General features: G+C 39.3%; 1 protein-coding gene across 1 annotated transcript in view; it reads left to right on the top strand.

Annotated features, from left to right (window-relative positions):
• Positions 1 to 20,668: 20,668 nt before the first annotated feature.
• Positions 20,669 to 21,119, top strand: part of LOC145515447 (transmembrane protease serine 11F-like) — a 91,148-nt gene continuing 90,697 nt past the window's right edge. Inside the window, exon 1 of the mRNA XM_081515873.1 lies at positions 20,669 to 20,844. Coding sequence (XP_081371999.1) covers positions 20,669 to 20,844 — 176 coding nt within the window. The remainder of the gene's footprint in view (positions 20,845 to 21,119) is intronic.

The raw sequence follows: 21,119 nt of genomic DNA on the forward strand, positions 1-21,119 counted from the left end.
GTATGCGAGACATCAAAAGAGACACAGATAAATAGAACAGTGTTATGGACTCTATGGGAGAGGGCGAGGGCAGGATGATATGGGAGAATGGCACTGAAACATGTAAATTATCATATGTGAAACAAATCGCCAGTTCAGGTTCAACGCATGATACAGGGTGCTCGGGGCTGGAGCACCGGGATGACCCGGAGGGATGGGATGGGGAGGGAGGTGGAGGGGGGGTTCTGGAAGGGGAACACATGTACACCCATGGTGGATTCATGTCAATGTGTGGCAAAACAAATACAATATTGTAAAGTTAAAAAATAGAAAATAAACTAATTAAAAAAAAAAAAAGAATTTCACCATAAGCAAAACTAGGCAAAACAACACTTTTTTGACTTACAGAAACCAGGTACACTAATTCTTCTGTGTTCATACAGGCTTCTGTGGAGATTCTTCATTTGTAACGTGTAAAAAGAGTAGCTATGAACCATGAAAGTATATTTTAATTAAAACAAATTTAAAAACAAACTCTCTTTGTTCAATATGATAAGTTTTTTTCTTTTTTCTTCTTTTTTGGTTTGTTTTTTGTTTGTTTTCTAGAGTCTTTTACTGTTGACCTTCTCTCTCTCTCTTTTTTTTTCCCCGTTATTCTTGCCACTTGGTTCACAACTTGGGAAAGGGCTCCAGGGTGGTGAAAAAGCTACCTTATTCATTCTATTAATTTCTGCTGCTGCTGCTGCTGCTAAGTCGCTTCAGTCGTGTCCAACTCTGTGTGACCCCAAAGACTACAGCCTACCAGGCTCCTCGATCCATGGAATTCTCCAGGCAAGGGTATTGGAGTGGGTTGCCATTGTCTTCTCTGATTAATTTCTGAGAGCTTAATATTGAAACTCCAACTAAAACTCTTAATTTATCTACTTAAACAATTGTAATATATAGTAGAACTATATGTAATTTTGTTCTGTGTTTTCCAAATCTCTAGTAAATTTGTTATCATATTTTACTAATTTAAAAAATTAAAAAGAAAGATAAAACGCAAAAAAGAAATCTACCTCAAGGCTGAAGAGAGAGGCTTGGGCAGGTGGGTGGGGGAGTAAGGGGTAGGGAGGTGGGGGGTGGGGAAACAGTGGGTGGGGCCCTCAAAGGGCCCTGTAGGCTGGAGGCTCCTGGACACACTTGAGGATGATGCTGGCCCAGCCTCAGCAGAATTGAGGCTCCAGACAGCCTGTGGAGTTTGGTCAGGTGATCACATGCAATCTGAATGAATTTCAGCTTAGAGTCTAGGAAGTGGCTCTCCAGGAAGCCACAGAGGTGACAGGCAGAGCCCAGGCGTGCCTCCTCTCCCAGGCCAAGGCGCTTTGCATAGTGGGCAGGCTGCCTCCCCACACATCAGGACTTCCTAGGGTTGGTGGCCATGCAGGTCTTGCATCTTCAAGAGATGCTGGGTGCCTGTGCACTGCTGGATCAACTCACGGAAAAAGCCAAGAAGGAAGGGGGTGAGCCAGACCCACAGGATCAGGTCGACCAGGCACTGATGGTGGCCTCTGTTTCACAGGAATATGTCTACCTGATCTTGGTGCTCATGGTTCATGGGCAGCTAGGAGCCAACCTCACACTCCAAATGGTGGTGGAATAACCAAGAAGACAGCTCCAGAGTCAGAGATGTAGAAAATAAGTCCAAGGGACTCTCAAGAGTCTTCTCCAACACCACAGTTCAAAAGCATCAATTCTTCAGCGCTCAGCTTTCTTCATCGTTAAGCTCTTAGGATACTTCTATTCTTCAAAATTATTGAGAATCCCAAAGAGCTTTTGCTTATATAGGCTATATCTACTGATATTTATCATATTCAAAGTTAAAATAGAAAAATATTTAATCCGCTTAAAATAATAATAAACTCATTACATGCTAACATAACAGAACTTTTATTTAAAAATAGCTATATTTTCTAAGGGGCTTCCCTGGTGGCTCAGGCAGTAAAGAATCTGCCTACAATGCACGAGACCCAGGTTTGATCCCTAGGTATTTCTAATACAAAAATATGAGAAAAATAGCTTTGCTTTATAGTTTTGCAAATATCTTTCATATACAGATTAATAGAAGACAGCTGCATTCTCATCTCTGCTTTGCATTAAATTTGCTGTTTTGGTTAAAGTATTGAAGAAAATCTGCCATTGACACAGGTATGCAGTTGAAAAAGGAAAGAGTACGGCAATACTATTTCTAGATAGTCTCCTTTGAAAATACTATTTAACAAGTGTAGTTTCTTCCAGTGTAGAATTCAATGAAATTTTTGTGATGTTATATTAAAATCAATTAGAATAAGTTGCATTTTGAGTGAATGTTTTAACCATATGTGATTTTGTTGCAGTATTTATTGGTCATTTCGAGTTATTCCTATGTTTCAACTATCGACATCTTCTATTATATAATACCAAAAAAATCATACTCATCAATATCAGAACTAATATCATCATAAAAATCTTTCATTGTCTGGGGGCTGTCACATTCACATGCCTGCATGCTAAGTAACTTCAGTCACGTCTGACTGTTTGTGATCCCACGGACTGTAGCCTGCCAGGCTTCTCTGTCCATGGAATTTTCCAGGCAAGAATACTGGAGTGGGTTGCCATTTTCTCCTTCAGGGTATCTTCCCAGTCCAGGGATTGAACCTACACCCCTTACATATGCTGCGTTGGCAGACAGGTTCTTTACCACTAGCGCTACCTAGGACACCCAAGTTCACAAGGACATGTAAAAATTTACCAAAATTCTAATTTTTCACAATAAATCTCAAATTTTACCATTAGCAACAAGTATCATCAGTTGTTTTCCTTAATGATTGATTTACTTCCTTCATTTTCAAGGTGATGTCTACCAAATACTGATTGTAAATAGCCAGTTTTCAGTCACTCTTTTCAAATAAAGTGTTCTTCCATGATAAAACTGGTGAGTTCATCTTGCAAGTTGTGCAATCACTCAGCATGCAGCAAAAGTACTCATGTGTACTTCCCATTTTGTCATTCAGAATATTACAAAGACAGGTACTCAGTGTCAAAATTTCATACAATTTGTAATTTTTAATGTTTCATTCAAGGCATTCTTGATGAAATGATATCTTCCTCTGTAAATATGTGACTTTGAAAAATACAAGAATATGATGATTCCTAGTATAGTTTGAATCCACTACCTCCATTGGCTAAGGTACTAGCATTTTTAGCCACCACTGCTTTGGTACAACTGGTGTGATTTCACAGATCTCTTGAAAGGTGTTAGGGTTCACAACAAGGAACTCATGTTCAGTTCAGTTCAGTCACTCTGTTATGTTTGACTCTTTGCAACCCCATGAACTGCAGCATGCCAGGTTTTCCTGGCCATCACCAACTCCCAGAACTTACTTAAACTCATGTGCATCAAGTTGGTGATGCCATCCAACCATCTCATCCTCTGACTCCCCTTTTCCAGCCTTCAATCTGTCTCAGCATCAGGGTCTTCTTTAATGAGTCAGTTCTTCACATCAGATGGCCAAACTATTGGAGTTTCAGCTTCAGCATCAGTCCTTCCAATGAACATTCAGGACTGATTTCCTTTAGGATGGACTGGTTGGATCTCCTTGCAGTCCAAGGGACTCTCAAGAGTCTTCTCCAACACCACAGTTCAAAAGCATCAATCCTTTGCCACTCAGCTTTCTTTATAGTCCAACTCACATCCATTTCACTACTGGAAAAACGATAGCTTTGACTAGATGGACCTTTGTTGGCAAAGTAATGTCTCTGCTTTTTAATATGCTTTCTACGTTGGTCATAACTTTTCTTCCAAGGAGCAAGTGTCTTTTAATATCATGGCTACAGTCACAATCTGCAGTGATTTTGGAGCCCAAGAAAATAAAGTCTGTCATTGTTTCCATTGTTTCCCCATCTATCTGCCATGAAGTGATGGGACCAGATGCCATGATCTTAGTTTTCTGAATGTTGAGCTTTAGGCCAACTTTTTCACTCTCTTCTTTCACTTTCATTAAGAGGTTCTTCAGTTCTTCTTCACTTTCTGCCATAGGGTGGTGTCATCTGCATATCTTAGGTTATTAATATTTCTCATGGTAATCTTGATTCCAGCTTTTGCTACATCTAGCCCAGCATTTCTCCTAAGGTACTCGGCATATAGGTTAAATAAGCAGGGTGACAATATACAGCCTTGACGTACTCCTTTTCCTATTTGGAACCAGTCTGTTGTTCCATGTCCATTTCTAACCGTTGCTTCCTGACCTGAATACAGATTTCTCAAGAGGTGGTTCAGGTGGTATCATATTCCCATCTCGTGAAGAATTTTCCACAGTTTGTTGTGATCCACACAATCAAAGGCTTTGGCGTAGTCAGTAGAGCAGAAGTAGATGTTTTTCTAGCACTCTCTTGATTTTTTGATGAGCCAGCAGATGCTGAAAATTTGATCTCTGGTTCCTCTGCCTTCTCTAAATTCAGCTTGAACTTCTGGAAGTTCATGGTTCACATACTGTTGAAGCCTGGCTTGGAGAATTTTGAGTATTACTTTACTAGCCTGAGAGATGAGTGCAATTGTGCAGTAGTTTGAACATTCTTTGACATTGCCTTTCTTTGGGATTGGAATGAAAACTGACCTTTTCCAATCCTGTGGCCACTGCTGAGTTTTCCAAATTTGCTGGCATATTGAGGGCAACACTTTTACAGCATCATCTTTTAGGATTCGAAATAGCTCAACTGGAATTCCATCACATCCACTAGCTTTGTTCGTAGTGATGCTTCCTAAGGCCCACTTGATTTTGCATTCCAGGATGTCTAGCTCTAGGTGAGTGATCACACCATCGTGGTTATCTGGGTCCTGAAGATCTTTTTTGTACAGTTCTTCTGTGTATTCGTGCCACCTCTTCTTCACATCTTCCTTGTTAGGTCCATATCATTTCTGTCCTTTATTGTGCCCATCTTTGCATGAAATGTTCCCTTGGTATCTCTTATTTTCTTGAAGAGATCTCTAGTCTTTTTCATTCTATTGTTTTCCTCTTTTTCTTTTCATTGATCACTGAGGAAGGCTTTCTTATTTCTCCTTGCTATTCTTTGGAACTCTGCATTCAAAAGGATATATCTTTCCTTTTCTTCTTTGCCTTTAGCCTCTTTTCTTTTCTGAGCTATTTGTAAGGCCTCCTAGGACAACCATTTTGCTTTTTTGCATTTCTTTTCCTTGGGATGGTCTTGATCACTGTTTCCTGTACAATGTCACAAACCTCTGGCCATAGTTCTTCAGGTACTCTATTAGATCTAATCCCTTTAATCTGTTTGTCACTTCCACTGTATAATCATAAGGTATTTGATTTAGGTCATACCTGAATGGTCTAGTGCTTTTCCCTACTTTCTTCAATTTAAGTCTGAATTTGGCAATAAGGAATTCACGATCTGAGCCACAGTCCGCTCCCAGTCTTATTTTTGCTGACTGTATAGAGCTGTTCCATCTTTGGCTGCAAAGAATATAATCAATCTGACTTCAGTATTGACCATCTGGTGATGTCCATATGTAGAGTCTTCTCTTGTATTGTTGGAAGAGGGTGTTTGCTATGACCAGTTGCGTTCTCTTGGCAAAACACTGTTAACCTTTGACCTGATTCGTTTTGTACTCCAAGTCCAAATTTGCCTGTTACTCCAGATATCTCTTAACTTCTTACTTTTGCATTCCAGTCCCCTATAATGAAAAGGACATCTTTTGGGGTGTTAGTTCTAGAAGGTCTTGTGGGTCTTCATAGAAGCATTCAACTTCAGCTTCTTTGGCATTACTGGTCGGGGCATAGACTTGGATTACTGTGATATTGAATGGTTTGCCTTGGAAATGAACAGAGATCATTCTGTCTTTTTTTGAGATTGCATCCAAATACTTCATTTTTGGACTCTTTTGTTGACTAGGATGGCTGCTCCATTTCTTCTAAGGGATTCTTGCCCACAGTAGTAGAAATATGGTAATTTGAGTTAAATGCACCTATTCCAGTCCATTTTAGTTCACTGATTCCTAAAATTTCAATGTTCACTCTTACCATCTATTTGACCACTTACAATTTGCCTTGATTTAGGACCTAACATTTCAGATTCCTATACCATATTGCTCTTTACAGCATCAGACTTTATTTCCATCACTGATCACATCCACAACTGGGTGTTGTTTTTGCTTTGGCTCTGTCTCCCTCTTCTCCTACGAGAACTGCAAAATTATAACTTGATGCTGAACAACCATCAACAGGAGAATGTTGGATCCAACCAAAAAAAGATACCCCATGTCCAAGAGCAAAGGAGAAGCCCCAGCAACATGGTAGGAGGGGCAAAATCTCATTTAGAATCAAACCCCATACCTGCCAGAGACACTCAGATGGCTCAAAAACACCTTGTGCACACCAGGACCCAGAGACCCCACAGAGACTGAGCCAGAACTGTGTTTGAGTGTCTCCTGCAGAGGGACGGGTCAGCAGTGGACTGCTGCAGGGGCAGGGCCTCTGGGTGCAGTAGACCTGGGTATGGCATAAGCCCTCTTGGAGGAGGTCACCATTAACCCCACCATAGAGTTACCAGAACTTACACAGGACTCTTGGAGGGCACAAACAAAAACCTTGTGTCCACCAGGACCCAGGAGAAAGGAGCAGTGACCCCACAAGAGACTGACCCAGATTTGCCCTTGAGTGTCTAGGAGTCTCTGGAGGAGGCGTGGGTCAGCGATGGCCTGCTGCAGGGTTGGGGGCACTGAGTGCAGCAGTGTGTGCAAAGGACCTTTTGAAGAAGGTCGCCATTATCTTCATTACCTCCACCATAGTTTGGCCCCAGGTCAAACAGGGAGGGAACACAGCCCCGCCCATCAACAGAAAATTGAATTAAAGATTTACTGAGCATGGCCTCGCCCATCAGAACAAGACCTAGTTTCACCCTCAATCAGTCTCTCCCATCGGGAAGCTTCCGTAAGTCTCTTATCCTTCTCCCTCAGAGGGCAGACAGAATGAAAACTACAATCATAGAAAACTAACCAATCTGATCACATGGATCACCGTCTTGTCTAACTCAATGAAACTATGAGCCATGCCATGTAGGGCCAGCCAAGATGGAGGAGTCATGGTGGAGATTTCTGACAAAACGTGGTCCACTGGAGAAGGGAATGGGAAACCACTTCAGTGTTCTTGCCTTGAGAACCCCATGAACAGTATGAAAGGGCAAAAAGATAGGACACTGCAAGATGAACTCCCCAGGTTGGTCGGCCCAATATGCTACTGGAGATCAGTGGAGAAATAACTCCAGAAAGAATGAAGAGACAGATCTAAAGCAAAAACAACACCCAGTTGTGGATGTGACTGGTGACGGAAATAAAGTCCAACGCTGTAAAGAAGGGGCTCATAGCATATAGTTAAAATATGGCCCATTGTGGTGACCTGACAAACAAGGGATGAAATCACAGTGGCCACATTGCCCTGGTGGGCATCCTGTTTCTTCCTTCCTGTTTTTCCCTGCTGGTGCCAGTTTCTTAAGACTACATGACCACCGAAACATGAGACCCCTTCAACTACATGACCATAATGCCCCTGCTGCGGGCTAAAGATAAACTGAGGCCCCCTCCCTCTGGAGCACAATTTCCCACCAATAGAGTATAAGAAAGGTTGGCTGTAAAAAGAGAGCACTGGTTTCTCTCTAAAACCAGTCACTTTCTTTCTTTCTTCCTTTCCTATAATAAATCTTTCTCTGCCTGAATGCCTGGCTCACTCTCTTTTTCTCTGTGCTCACCTTACAAAAGGATCTTAGAGATTCTCAGGGGTCAACAGCCACACTTTCAAAACCACTAATTGTTCTCAAGGGTAGGTTATGTAACCAATATCCAAAATAATCTTAGCAATCCAGGTGGCTCAGTGGTAAAGAATCCACCTGCCAATGTAGGAGACACAAGAGACTTGGGTTCAGTCTCTGGTTCAGTAAGATCCCCTGGAGTAGGAAATGGCAACCTACTCCAGTATTCTCACCTGGAGAATTCCATGCACAGAAAGTCCATGGGGTCGCAGAGTCTGACATGACTGAGCAACTGAGCACATACGTGATGACTCCTAGTATGGTTTGATTCCACTATCTTGATTTGCTAAGATACCAGCAGTTTTAGCCACCGATGCTTTTGCACATTGGTGTGATTTCACAGACCTCTTGAAAGGATCTTAAGGATCCTCCAGGATCAAGGGACACGCTTTTAAAACCACTGTTTGTTCTCAAGGGTAATGTTTATAACCAATATCCAACATAATCCTATCAACTATACATAACCAAAAATCACTAATCTATATACTTATAAATGACAAAAGCATGTGGAAGGGGCAAGAAACCAGAAAGAGGGATGAGGTCAATCAAAGATTTATCACAGGGAGTGCCTGTGAAATAAAGCCTTATAACATGCACAAGAAGAATCCAGAAAAAGACTTCCTGGTAAAGGGGTGGAGGTATTTGGGAATGGCATCCAAAATAGAGAAAACACATTGTCAAACACCATGACTGAACATAGCATCATGCATTAGTCAGGGTAGGCTAGATTACACTGTGCTAACACACACCTAAATCTTCATAATTTACCACATCCAAATTTATTTCTCCCTCAAAGACTATTATTGATACTGGCCAGGGTTCTTGGCCTTTCCCAATCAATAGAAATTAACTAGAGGCCAGACAAGATATTCAGGCAAGGCTTTATTGGGGTCCCTGCTGCAGCAGAGGGGAACAAGAACAAGTAACAGTTGCTCCTTGAGGAGGGGTGAGGGGTAGGTGAGGTTAGGGGTGTGTCCCGCAGGTCAGGCCTAAGGGGCGGCTCATGAGTTCTCCCCATCTCTCTGGTTGAGTTCAGAGCGTGTTTGTAGTACTCTGTTTTTGCTCCCAACACCCTGTTTTTGCTGCAGGCTTTTCAAATGGACAGAGGAGCCATTGAAGGACACTAAAGGTGTCAACTAAAAAGTACAGTCACAACCTGAAAGAGTTATTTTATTTGGTGGGAATGTTTAGGACTCTGAGCCTGGGAGAGAGCATCCCAGTAGCTTTGAGAAAACAGCTCTAAGGAGACAGGAGGGAAAATCAGGCTATATGCAAGCTTGCAACAAAAGGGAACAGGGAGTCTGAACATCAAAGATCAGGTATGAAGTCAAGGAATTTAGCCTTCTTTGTATGGGAAGATGCAAGCCTCTGGGCTCACTGAATTCACTCCTTTCATATGCACCTCAGCTATCTGGGCCAGTTGGCTTCCTTGTTTACCTTGCTTCTTGCATGCCCCCAGCTCCTCAACCATGACTGTGGGGTGTGAATCTCAGTTTGGGGAGCCTTCATTCACATTTGGAGTCCAGAAATTGCTAATGGTTGAGCCCTTTCTTGTTTATTTAATATGTCAGGAGATGTTTTCATTTCACAAAGCCTACAGTCCGTGGAGTCACAAAAGAGTCGGACACAACTAAGCACAGCACAGCGCTTCAGAAGTGGCTGTTGGTTTTTTGGCTTTTTTTTTGTCTTTTTGTATCCTTTGGTCCAGAATTTGTCCCAGCTGCATATGCATGCAGTTATTTTTAGTCCCATATAGTTTCTTTGTACTTTGTTGCTCAAGGAGAGGCTTGTCCAGATGCAAGCATTGCAGCACCGCTGCAAAGGGTCCCAGGTCCTAGTCTGTCTCACTGCCAGTAGGACAACTCTCCAAGGCAGCTGGAGCAGCAACTAAGGCTTCTTTTGTCTTGTGACATTGTCACATGGACATGTGGGTTCCACAGTACATGACAGAGGAGGAGAAAGCTGCCGATAGCTCCACTAACAGACCCCAACATACATCCACTAATGCTCCTAGACCATTAGCCGTAATTCCTCAAACGGCCCCTTCTAACTTTAAGCGGGCTGGAAAATGTGAGAGAGTGCTTGGATATTTGGAAAGCCTTACACTTCTCTGGCTGAAACTAGTTCTTTAAAACAGACCCCTGGCACAGAAATAATTTCTAAGAGTAAAGAGTTAAGGGCTCTGTTAATCAACCAGAATGATGACTAGCAGGAAGATTCACACTGCACTTTCAGACTGAAAAGGAATAGAAGTCAAGGAGGAAAGATCAGATAATAAGTAAGAGATTCTTTATGGTATAAAGAGCAAAATCCCAGTCTAGTATTGGAGACCTAACATTTTTCTTTAAGTAGGTAAAAGAGGGAAAGAGAAACTGTTGGGGCCGGTGTGAGGAAAGCAGGAAAGACTCCATTTTGAGGCCTGTCATCTGTCTTAAAGACAGGATGTGAACTGGGCCTGAACCCTGCTAGTGAAAACCAGGTCTCCCGGAGACTTCCCTCCCTACAGATGGCAAACGGAGACTGTAGTTGAGGTCAGGCTGCCCCTGTTAGATTAACCATGGAGACGCCCTCTCTTGATTTATAATCATTGTTGTTCCCCTCCTTTAACCTTAATTGTTTGTTCTCCTAGCACCTACTTGTTGTAAAACTCAATCATATACAAGGCAATGGCAACCCACTCCAGTACTCTTGCCTGGAAAATCCCATGGACAAAGGAGCCAGGTAGGCTGCAGTCCATGGGGTCGTGAAGAGTTGGACACGCCTGAGCGGCTTCACTTTCATGCATTGGAGAAGGAAATGGCACCCCACTCCAGTACTCTTGCCTGGAGAATCCCAGGGATGGCGGAGGTTGGTGGGCTGCCGTCTATGGGGTCGCACAGAGTTGGACACGACTGAAGTGACTTAGCAGCAGCAGCAACATGTAACCAGCCAGGTAGTGGGGGTTATAAAACCAGGCCTCTCAGAAACATCAGTGTCCTTGTTGGGAGCTGAGTCCCCTTGGACCCACTGGTGTAATAAACTGTACTCCACTGTCTTGAGTGTCCTCTAAGGTGTGATTTGCGACTCCAGATTCCACAACAAAACAGGTACTATGTAGGGAGAAGTCTAGAATTACACAAATTTCTATCATAATGGGGGTTTTCCTGGGGACTCAGATAGTAAAGAATCTGTCTCCAATGCAGGGAGACCCAGGTTCAGTCCCTGGGTCTGGAAGATCCCCTGGAGGAGGAAATTGCAACTCATGACAGTATTCTTACCTGGAGAACTCCATGGACAGAAGAGCCTGTCAGGCTACAGTCCATGGAGTCACTAAGATTTGGACACAACTGAGTGATTTTTTTTTATATATATATATATATATATAATAATGCTAAGGGAAAAAAAAGTTACACTAAACTACTATGTAGTTTGTCTCTACTGTGTAAAACTTGCATAAAAAGTCTAAAAAGAAATATAGGATGATTTTAACAACTAATTCTTGTGATATTTATATTTTCCATAATGAGCATGTTTACTTTATAACCAAAGGAAAAACTTAAGCTTCATTTAAAAATGCCAATCTACATGATACATTATCTACAAATAATAAGTCTGATATTGAAATGTGACATTCGTTAATGTGGTGAACATGCTTTCCCACAAACTGGGATGTGTGGCTTGATATAAAATTTGGCAAGACTGAAAATTTTGCATCAAGTAGTCCTGGAAAATCATATGGCTGCATAGCCACAAAGAACTGAAAAGTTGTAATTATGTTTCTTTAAGCTCAAATGTGACATGTTTATATATGATATACATATTTATTACAACATACATTCTTGCTTTCCACAAATGTGTTACTGAAATTTACATTAATCCAATTTCTATAAACTGAATTACATTTTAAATTACCAAAATAGCTTGTATTTAAGTAATGTATTACTCTGAATAATTTTTCTGTATAAGATATATATACATATGTGTGTGTGTGTGTGTGTGTGAGACACATATATTTGCTTATAAGATATTAAACATTTAATTTTTACCTCTGAAATATGGGCTTTTTGTTTTTTGCAAGCAGGAGAGAACATCTATGTTCTATCATTTCTCCCAGCAGAGGGCAATGCAATCCAAGCATCATGCTTCACAATTTTTCATGAAAGTCAAACTTGCATAGTTGTCACTTGGCAATTCTTATGCATGGGCAAAGTACAGTCCCACTAGGTGATACAAAAATAGACAAAGGAAAAAATTCCCTTTCAATCCTTATTTCAGGAATATAAATAAGGAATACAAGGAATATAAACTGAGATGATTTGTGCATATTCTTATCAACTTGTGCCAGGCATCAAGTGTATGGAGATCGCTAACAGCTCAGAGGGCAAACAGCTTTTAATGTGTCTTCACATCTAGGGAAGGTTAAAAAAAATGGTTCTGGGAAGAAGCGCAGACTAAGTTCTATTTTTAAAATCTACTCCTGCAGAGGAGAGTATAAAGTTTCAGGATAAATAAAAATTTATCTATTAAGTAATGGATTCTGCTTTAAAAAAAACCACATTATCTAGTGAGGAGAAAGTATAAATATACAGCAAACTCAGATGCAAGATGGCATTTAATATAATAACTGCCTGTTTCATAACCTCTAAACTCCATTTCTCATTTCTGGCCACCCCAGAGGCCCCTGAGGGAGAAGTCGGGGCACAGCGGTATGGGTTTATTCTTGAGCTTCATGCCCAGTGGACAGCAACCTTTGAGGAGGTCGCTCCAGACCTCTGCCTTGAGGGACTTGTAGATGTGACTATCGTGACAGTAACGATTACTGCAAATCTCTGGAGGCAGGGGCTTCGCTCTCCTCTGTTGTACCTGCCCAAGAGAATATAGAAAGTGCAACACTCCTTCAGCCATTTCTACCTGGCACCAGACAATGCCCAGTTGTGCTGATTGGCCTGGCCGGCCAGGGAGCAGCTGCTAGTAGGGTCCAACCCCACACCTGTGCACAGGAGGGGTTTTGCTGGCCCTGCTGCAGGTGGACCGCCAAGTATTTTCTGAATTTACATATGTTCAGAACCATAAACATATTTATTGAATCTGGTCAAGAAATACAAAATATGTTTGCTGCCTACAAACCTGGAGAGTATAAACTAAATATATGAAATACTAGTGGACAAAGCGAGGCAGGACCAAGTTAGGAAAAGTACGTAGTTTTTTTCTAGAGATACGACCTATTGGCTAGAGAAGCTTTAGGGTAGTTTAGGCCCTGATGGATAGGGAGGATTTAGATAAGAAGAAACTGTGGGGGAAGGGTGGCATTTTGAGTGAGGAGGATAATGAACTTGAACAAAATAATGAAGATGGCACATTTGAGCACACTAGAAAAGAAATGCACGTTATGGAATATGAGGATGGGGCCTGGCATATGGGGTTAATCTAGAGAAGTGCTTCTCAGCTTTGGAGCCCTAAAGGAAGGACTGGGGTGTGCAGTTGTCATAAAGAATCCTCAAATCTATTAGTGCTCCAAACAATGCCTTGTGAATATATATTACTTCCCACTTCCAAATATGTATAGATGCTATTGAAATTTATAAAATGCAAATTTATTTAAAGGAGCTGTTGAATTAAAGCTGTTTTAACATTTCTCAAAGAACGCCATTCTTCAGGTCTCAACTTAAATCTCATATCCTCAAAGATTTTTTTCCTCATTCCTCCATGAAATAGTGCCCAGGACCTCTCCAATCTCTAGCTCTCATTCGGCTTTAATTTGTTTCTTAGCACCAAAAACCAATCTGGAAGTATATCATGTGTCTATTTGCTTACTCCCTGTCTCCTCTCTTTGACTGTAAGCTACCTTGAAGCAAGGGTTTATTGCATTCACTACCAAAACACCAACACCTATAATAGTGCCTCTACATGATAGGCCTCCAGTAAATGTTTGCTGAATAAATGAACAAGTCTGTAAAATACTAGATTCAAATGCATGCTACAAGGCAAATGAATTGATGAGGTTATAGGCTGTCATCTGTCCCCTCAGTTAGTAATTTAAATTAAAATAGCAGCAGAAGACTCCTCATCTCCTCTTTACAGTCATCATCATCTCTTTGCATAAAATGAGAATTTCTTATTAATATAAGAGATGCCACAGAAGAACTAGCCCAATTATGACACACATAGAGGGAAATGAGTCTGTTTTAAAGGGCTGCAGCTTAATCATGTGAAAGAAATTGCTTTTGAGATATAAGTAAATGACATAACCATTCATTTCAGTGCTCAAATGATAAAGACATTAATCAGAGCTTCCCCTAAACTCAGACAGATTAAATCTCTACCATATTATTTAAAGTTAGGTAATATATGTTGTCACTTGGATGCCTAGTCATTCATTCCCAAAACACTTTGAACTCTTGCAACCCCAGTTACTGTAGGAAAATGATCACGTCATGATATTGCTTAAAGGTGTGTTAGAAACAAGATCTGTGATTATACATTAAGCAAGCAAGTCACCAAAGGAATAACTAAACATTTGACAAGAAATTTGGTGTGATGCAAAGTACTCAGTAAATAGTATTATGTCAGGAGACATCTGAATTTTTAATATCAATGTCACATTATTGTTACCTAGACATGTTCATTCGTTTCCCTGAACTTTATTCTGACATATCAATTAGATTACCACTAATTATCGGGCAAAAGTTGGTAACTCTATTATTTTATGTTACTGAGCTTCCTCTCCCAAGAATTTGACCGGGTTGTTGTCTTCGCTTCATTGTCTTCCCATGAGAGGAGTATGAAAATAGTGGTTATCCTGTGTTCTTCTCTCCAGTCTGGTTGTTATTATTTAAACACATTACAGTAGCAAATTTACTCTGGTTGTTTGGCCATGAATGAAGAGAATGCATTTATATAAATCACAATGTGTTGTGCTGTACTCAGTCACTCAGCCATGTCCAACTCTTTGCGACCCCATGCACTGTAGCCCATCAGACTCCTGTCCATGGGATTCTCCAGGCAAGAATACTGGAGTTGGTTGCCATTTCCTCCTCCAAGGGCTCTTCCTAACCCAGGGATCAAATCTGTGTCTCCTGCAACTCCTGCATTGCAGGTGAATTCTTAACTGATGATCCACTGGAGAAGCCCTATAAATCAAAACAGTAAGCAAATAAACAATTACACATGGAATAACCTGTTTATCTATATACTCACCTATTACTCCCTCAGAGTTATTTCTGATATGTCCCTCCCTAAAAAAGCCTAAACTCTACCTCTTGCAAATCAAGAATAAGAATTTTTACAGTGCTAATGACTTGAATAGGTGTATGAATAACTCTTTCCCCCACCAAATCATCTGTTAACCTATGAATTTATCATGGTTTTCCTAGTAGGACAGCCTCCTCTATATACTTGGAGCCCAATAGATACGATTCTTCCACTTCTCTTTTATCTCTCAATCAATTAGTTTTAGGCAAGAACATAAAGATTCTGTATCTACAATGTAAAGCTATTGCTGATTTTTTTTTTTTAATGAGGTGAATAGGACTTGACCTCTAGGCAGAAAACTTAATCATAGGGGATCTTAGAATCACCAATCCATCTTAGTCTCGATTTCCTTGAAAATAGAGCCTGAAGCAAAAAAATCCTCTTACTTTTACTTTTGGGCATGCAATTCTAGGAAAGAAACAGTGAAGGAAAGGTGTCAGTGAACAGGAAGGCATGGAAAGCAAATATAATTAGGTAGATTACCAGTCTGGCTAGAACTTTATATCAAGTAAATATAGTATCTTCAGAAAGTCTACATGAGCTACTGTGTTGCTGCATAGTCTGACCAGGGAGCGAGAGGAAGAAGAGTTGATCTACCTTTTCCTATCTGCTTTTGAACAAAGTTGACTGTATAGTGAATCAATAGTGGCACACTTTCAGGTTGTACCAGTTGGTCCTTCCAGCAGCCATGGGGAATCTAAATACCAAGACTGGAGTGATGGCATTCATTGTACCCACCACAATACATGAGGGAAGCTAGTGAGTAGGAACAAGTCAGTGATACTGCCTACCTGTCCATATTCAGTCTCACAGACCAAGCTGGGCAAGACACTGCACCTTCTGTGTGTCTCATAGGTAAAAGAAGGGCCCAGGTGGAAAGCACAATGTGTAAAAAATGAGACATGTCAGTCTTGCCTGAGAATCCCATGAGGGGCTGGGAGCAGTTACTTCCATGGGATGCCTGACCAAACATTGGATAAAAATTGAGTTTAGTCATAACCCAACAGAGGTGGAAAGGAGTTAATTCATGATAGAGTATTATAGCCACTATAAAGAAAAAGCTATTTATGGAAATTATGAGTCAAACCTATTAATGGAAATTAAGCCTGTAAAAGAAGTAAGGGAATAAGCCACTCTTAATTCTTACCTGTTCAAACTAAGTCCATTAAAGATATCCAACCATTTTCATTCACTAAAATCAGAAAATGTTAACCAGAGCCAGTAGTACTCCAAAGACATACAGATGGCCAACAGGCATATGAAAAGATGCTCAGCATCACTAATCAACAGAGAAATGCAAATCAAACCCACAATGAGATATCACCTCACACCTGTCAGAATAGCTATCATCAAAAAGAGAACACAAATAATGAATGTTGGTAAGGATGTGAAGAAAGGGGAACCCTTGTACATTGCTGGGAATGCAAATTGATGCAGCCACTGTGGTAAACAGTATGGAACTTTCTCAGAAAACTAAAAATAGAACTACCAGATGATCCAGCAATTCCACTCCTAGGTATATATCCAGAAAAAAAATAATAAACCATTAATTCAGAAGGATGTATGCATCTCAGTGCTTATAACAACGTTATTTATGATAGCCAAGATATGGAAGCAACTTAAGTGTCTGTCAACAGCTGAATGGACAAAGTAGATATGGTATATATGTGTGTGTTCTCACTCACACACAAAGGAATACTACTCAGCCATAAAAATGGATGAAATTTTGCTATTTGTAACAACATGGATGGACCTGAAGGGTATTATGCTAAATGAAATAAGTCAGAGAAAGACAAATACTATAGTATATCACTTATATGTGAAACCTAAAAAATAAAACAAACTAGGGAATATATCAAGAAAGAAACAGATATAGAGAGCAAACTAGTGGTTACCAGTGAGGAGAAGGGAGCGGAGAGGGGCAAGATAGGACTTTGAGAGGTACATACCACTATGTAAAAAATAAATGAACTACAAAGACATATTGTAAAGCACAGGGAATATAGTTAACATTTTATAATAACTATAAATTGAGCATAACCTTTAAAAGTTGTGAATCACTATGTTGTACACCTAAAACTTAAACAACATTGTAAATCAACTATATCTCAAGAAAAAAAAGGGGGAAAATAGCAACTGCACCATGTTCCCGTGGTGAGGCATTGTGAGGCCGGTGAAGCATTGTGAGGTAATTAAAAGAAAACTACATGGAAATAAGAAAAAACTGATTCCAGTTCCAATTCTGTTACTCATATTGTGAATTGAGCAGCTTACTCAGCTTCTCAGATCTCAGTCTGGTTTCCTGCTTTGTGCTTACACTTCACAGCGGTGTGACGATTAAAGAAAACTAAGTATTTAAATGCTCATTGCAGCAAGAGGAAATCAACAAATCTTGTTTAAATCAGAAACTGTTCCTGAACTTTATTTCATCACAGTTTTTCTTCTCCAGTATTTAATTTTACATGCAAATATATTTACCAGTATCTCTCACCATCTGTGTAACACTAATTTATTGGATCTGAAAGTGATTTTGCTTTGAATTAGTTAAAAATCCAACTGAGGTGTTGCAAACATTCTCTGAAGAATGATTGTTTTCATGTATTAATATCTGGGCACTGACAATAACTCCTCAATAACAATACTTACCTGTATATTGAGCACTTCTTATGTAGCAGGTGGTACCTAAGTGCTTAACATAGATAATCTCATTTAACTTCCTAGTAGTCTTATGATATAGAAATTATGTAAATCAGCTATATAATTTGTAGGGCCTAGTGAAATGTGAAAATTTGAAGCCCTTAAAGCTTTTCCCTCTAAAAAGGTTTTATTATTTATTGATGGTGCATGAGTAACATTAAAAACTAATAAATTATAAAAATATAATTATTGCTGTCACAATAAATAGCAACACTATATATCATATCTTAGTTTATCATAAAACTTTCGGGATTTTATGGAAATTTATTTGTTAACTTATGAAAATGTATATATTTATCAACCTTGCTTTCATTTGGTATTTTAAAAATTTATATCAATAGCTCTTGGCAAGACCACATTTTTTTTTCTTTTTTGAAATGTAAACATTTTAGTTAAAAATTTATTTTAAATAAACATAATTTTAGACAGTTTTAGGTTTACAGAAACATACAGTGTTCATATGTCCCCACAAAGTTCTCTTTATTGTTAATATCTAACATTAATATGGTATATTTCTTATTATCAATAATAATATTAATACATTATTATTAAAATAAAACCCATTCTTTACTCATATTTCTTCAGTTTTTTTCCTAATGTCCTTTTCTGTTCTTGGATCCCATCCCAGCTACCATATTATAACAATATTTAGTTGTTATGTCTCCTTAGGATCATTTTGTCTGTGATAGTTTCTCAAACTTATTTTGATGACCTTGATAATTTTGAAGAGAGCTGGTCAGGTATTTTGTAGACTATCCCTTAAATAGGGTCAGGTATTTTGTAGACTATCCCTTAAATAGAGAAAACATGGTATTTCTCATGTTTCTCATGATTAGATTGGGGTCACAGGTTTGAGGGAGGAAGACCACAGAGGTAAATTGTCATTGTCATTACATCATTATGTTCTATTAACATGATTTATTACTCTTGATGTTGACCTTGTTCACCTGACTGAGGTAGTTTTTCTGTGGTTTCTCCACTGTAAAGTTACTCTTCCTTCTCCCCTTCCTGCACGGTACTCTCTGGAAGGAAGCACTATTTGCAGACCATCTTTAAGGAGCGGAGAGTTATATTCCACTTCCTTGAGAATGGAGTAACTACATAAATTATTTGGAATTCTTCAGCATAAGAGATTTGTCTCTTCTCCCTCACTTATTTTTTCAAGCATTTATTTATATCAGTATATACTCAAGGATATATATTTTGCACTTGAGTTATAATCGAATACTTTGTTGCTCAGATTGTCCAAAGTTAACCTTCAGAGCTCTTTTACTTGCCTCCTGTGTCCAACTAGTTGACATATCACTGTCATTTTGTTTGTTTTTTTGTTTTTTACCACTTTCTTTCTGGAACTAAAAGGTACTATGGGCTCATCTTTTGTATTTCCTGTCCCAGACCTAAAATCAGCCCCTTCTTCATGGAGTCCTGATGTCTTTTATTGAAGAATAATATTAGAAATCAAGATCTGGGAGCTAAGTTTGTTTGCAGCTACTGGGTTTCCTTGCTTCTAAATCCTCTCAGCTGAAAGAGGGAGGAAATATGCCTACATATATACACACACAGTTAATATATGTATGTATTCATAGATTTGTTATACACTACATGTACATATGTACAAGCATAGCATATACACAGTAAATAATGTATATACATGTATATATATATGTCCAGTGTATATGTACATATCTATAAATATTTCCCTGTGTAACAATTTGTATCTACTTTAAACTAAACATTTCTAAATCTAATTCATTACCTCATGGATCATTTGAGTCTTAAAAATTTTGAGAATTTTTAATTTTGAGAAAGTTCTTTTCACTGATGCAACTGCACCTGGACCTCTTAAAAGTATTTTATTTTGTTTTATTTATTGTTTTTGGCCACACCATGTGGCTTGTGGGATCCTAGTTTCCTGACCAGGATTGAAACCAGCCTCTCAGCAGTAGAAGCACAGAGTCCTAACCACTGAACTACCAGGGAATTTCCTTAAGAGTATTCTATAGGAACTGACATTTGGATAAATTTCTAATAAATTATTAAAAAAAAATAAGTTTCAGTACTTTTAGAGCTGATGATTCTCACATAACTCTTTTTCTAAAAGTATTTAACTATTCATAGAAATCAGTTCTAAATAAGTCTGAAATTAATTTTAAATTCAAATTTACATAATGAAATTTTAATGCTTCATCAGACATTTCCTATAACTTGCAGAGGTCATACAAAAAATTGAAAGTGGCATCATAATTTGTACATAATTCTAAGTGTCTATACAAAGAAAACTTAATTTTTAAATTATCTTTTCCATTAATAATCATTTCATTCAAAGTGTCATTTGAAAATAGTCTTCTTTTCCATAGATTGTCATTATCTTTACATAAAATTTGAATTTCTAAGCCCATAGGTATTTGTTGTGCAATGGTGAAGCAGTTTTCAAAACTGGAGATTTTAAACATTTTTAAGAATTCTAATAACTCACTGCTATACTTTATTGCAAAGTCCATGTATATGCATTTGTGTGTGTGCTAAGTCACTTCAGTTGTTTCTGCCTCTTTGCAACCCTATGGACTATGACCCACCAGGCTCCTCTGACCATGGCAGTTCTCCAAGCAAGAGTACTAGAGTGGGTTGTCATGCCCTCCCCTAGAGGATCCTTCTAACCAAGGGATTGAACCCACATCTCCTATGTTTCTTGCATTGGCAGGCATGTTCTTTACCACTGGTGCTACCTGGGAAGCCGGGGTATACTTATTTTGTGATAATTTATTGGGAAAGTTTGAATGCTTGCACTCCTGCTAACAAAGCTCAGGATAGAGAGCTAATATTTGTGCAGACTTTGCAGGGAAAGCTCTAGAATAGAAGGATGAGCTAGAAGGGTCTTCTACCATCTGTCTCATCCCTGTGTCCAAGTGGGGACCTTTCCTGGACCATGGTCACTGCCACTGCTACAGCTACCTCTTTTTCTGCTGCCACAATTTCCACTACCAATCTGAACCAAGGTCCTATTCTGGCAGCCTGCTCGAGTATGCACATGTGTTCCACACAATATGACCCACTTCTTGTTACCTACACTGCCCTTCGTGCCTTGGGATTGAGTCTACAGTTGTAGGCACTATGTTTGATCATAATCATATGTGCTCACTGTTACCCAGTGTGTTGCCTCTCTCACGCATATGTTCACAGATAAAATTACTAAGAATTCTAAGATGGCTCAATAGAACATTAAACCAAGTGGGAGCCCTTCTGGTGGGAGATGTCCTTTAAGACTATAAAAATTGTGCTCTCGTGAAGCAATTAGTAGGATAGGGATTCTTAGTAACCTTACTAAAAAATTAGAAAACTAAGGTTTGTAAAGTCACCTGCCCAAGTTTATATAGCCA

This window comes from Giraffa tippelskirchi, chromosome 1, assembly GCF_054371585.1.
Source record: "Giraffa tippelskirchi isolate mGirTip1 chromosome 1, T2T-mGirTip1v1.2.pri, whole genome shotgun sequence".
Classification (NCBI taxonomy): Eukaryota; Metazoa; Chordata; class Mammalia; order Artiodactyla; family Giraffidae; genus Giraffa; species Giraffa tippelskirchi.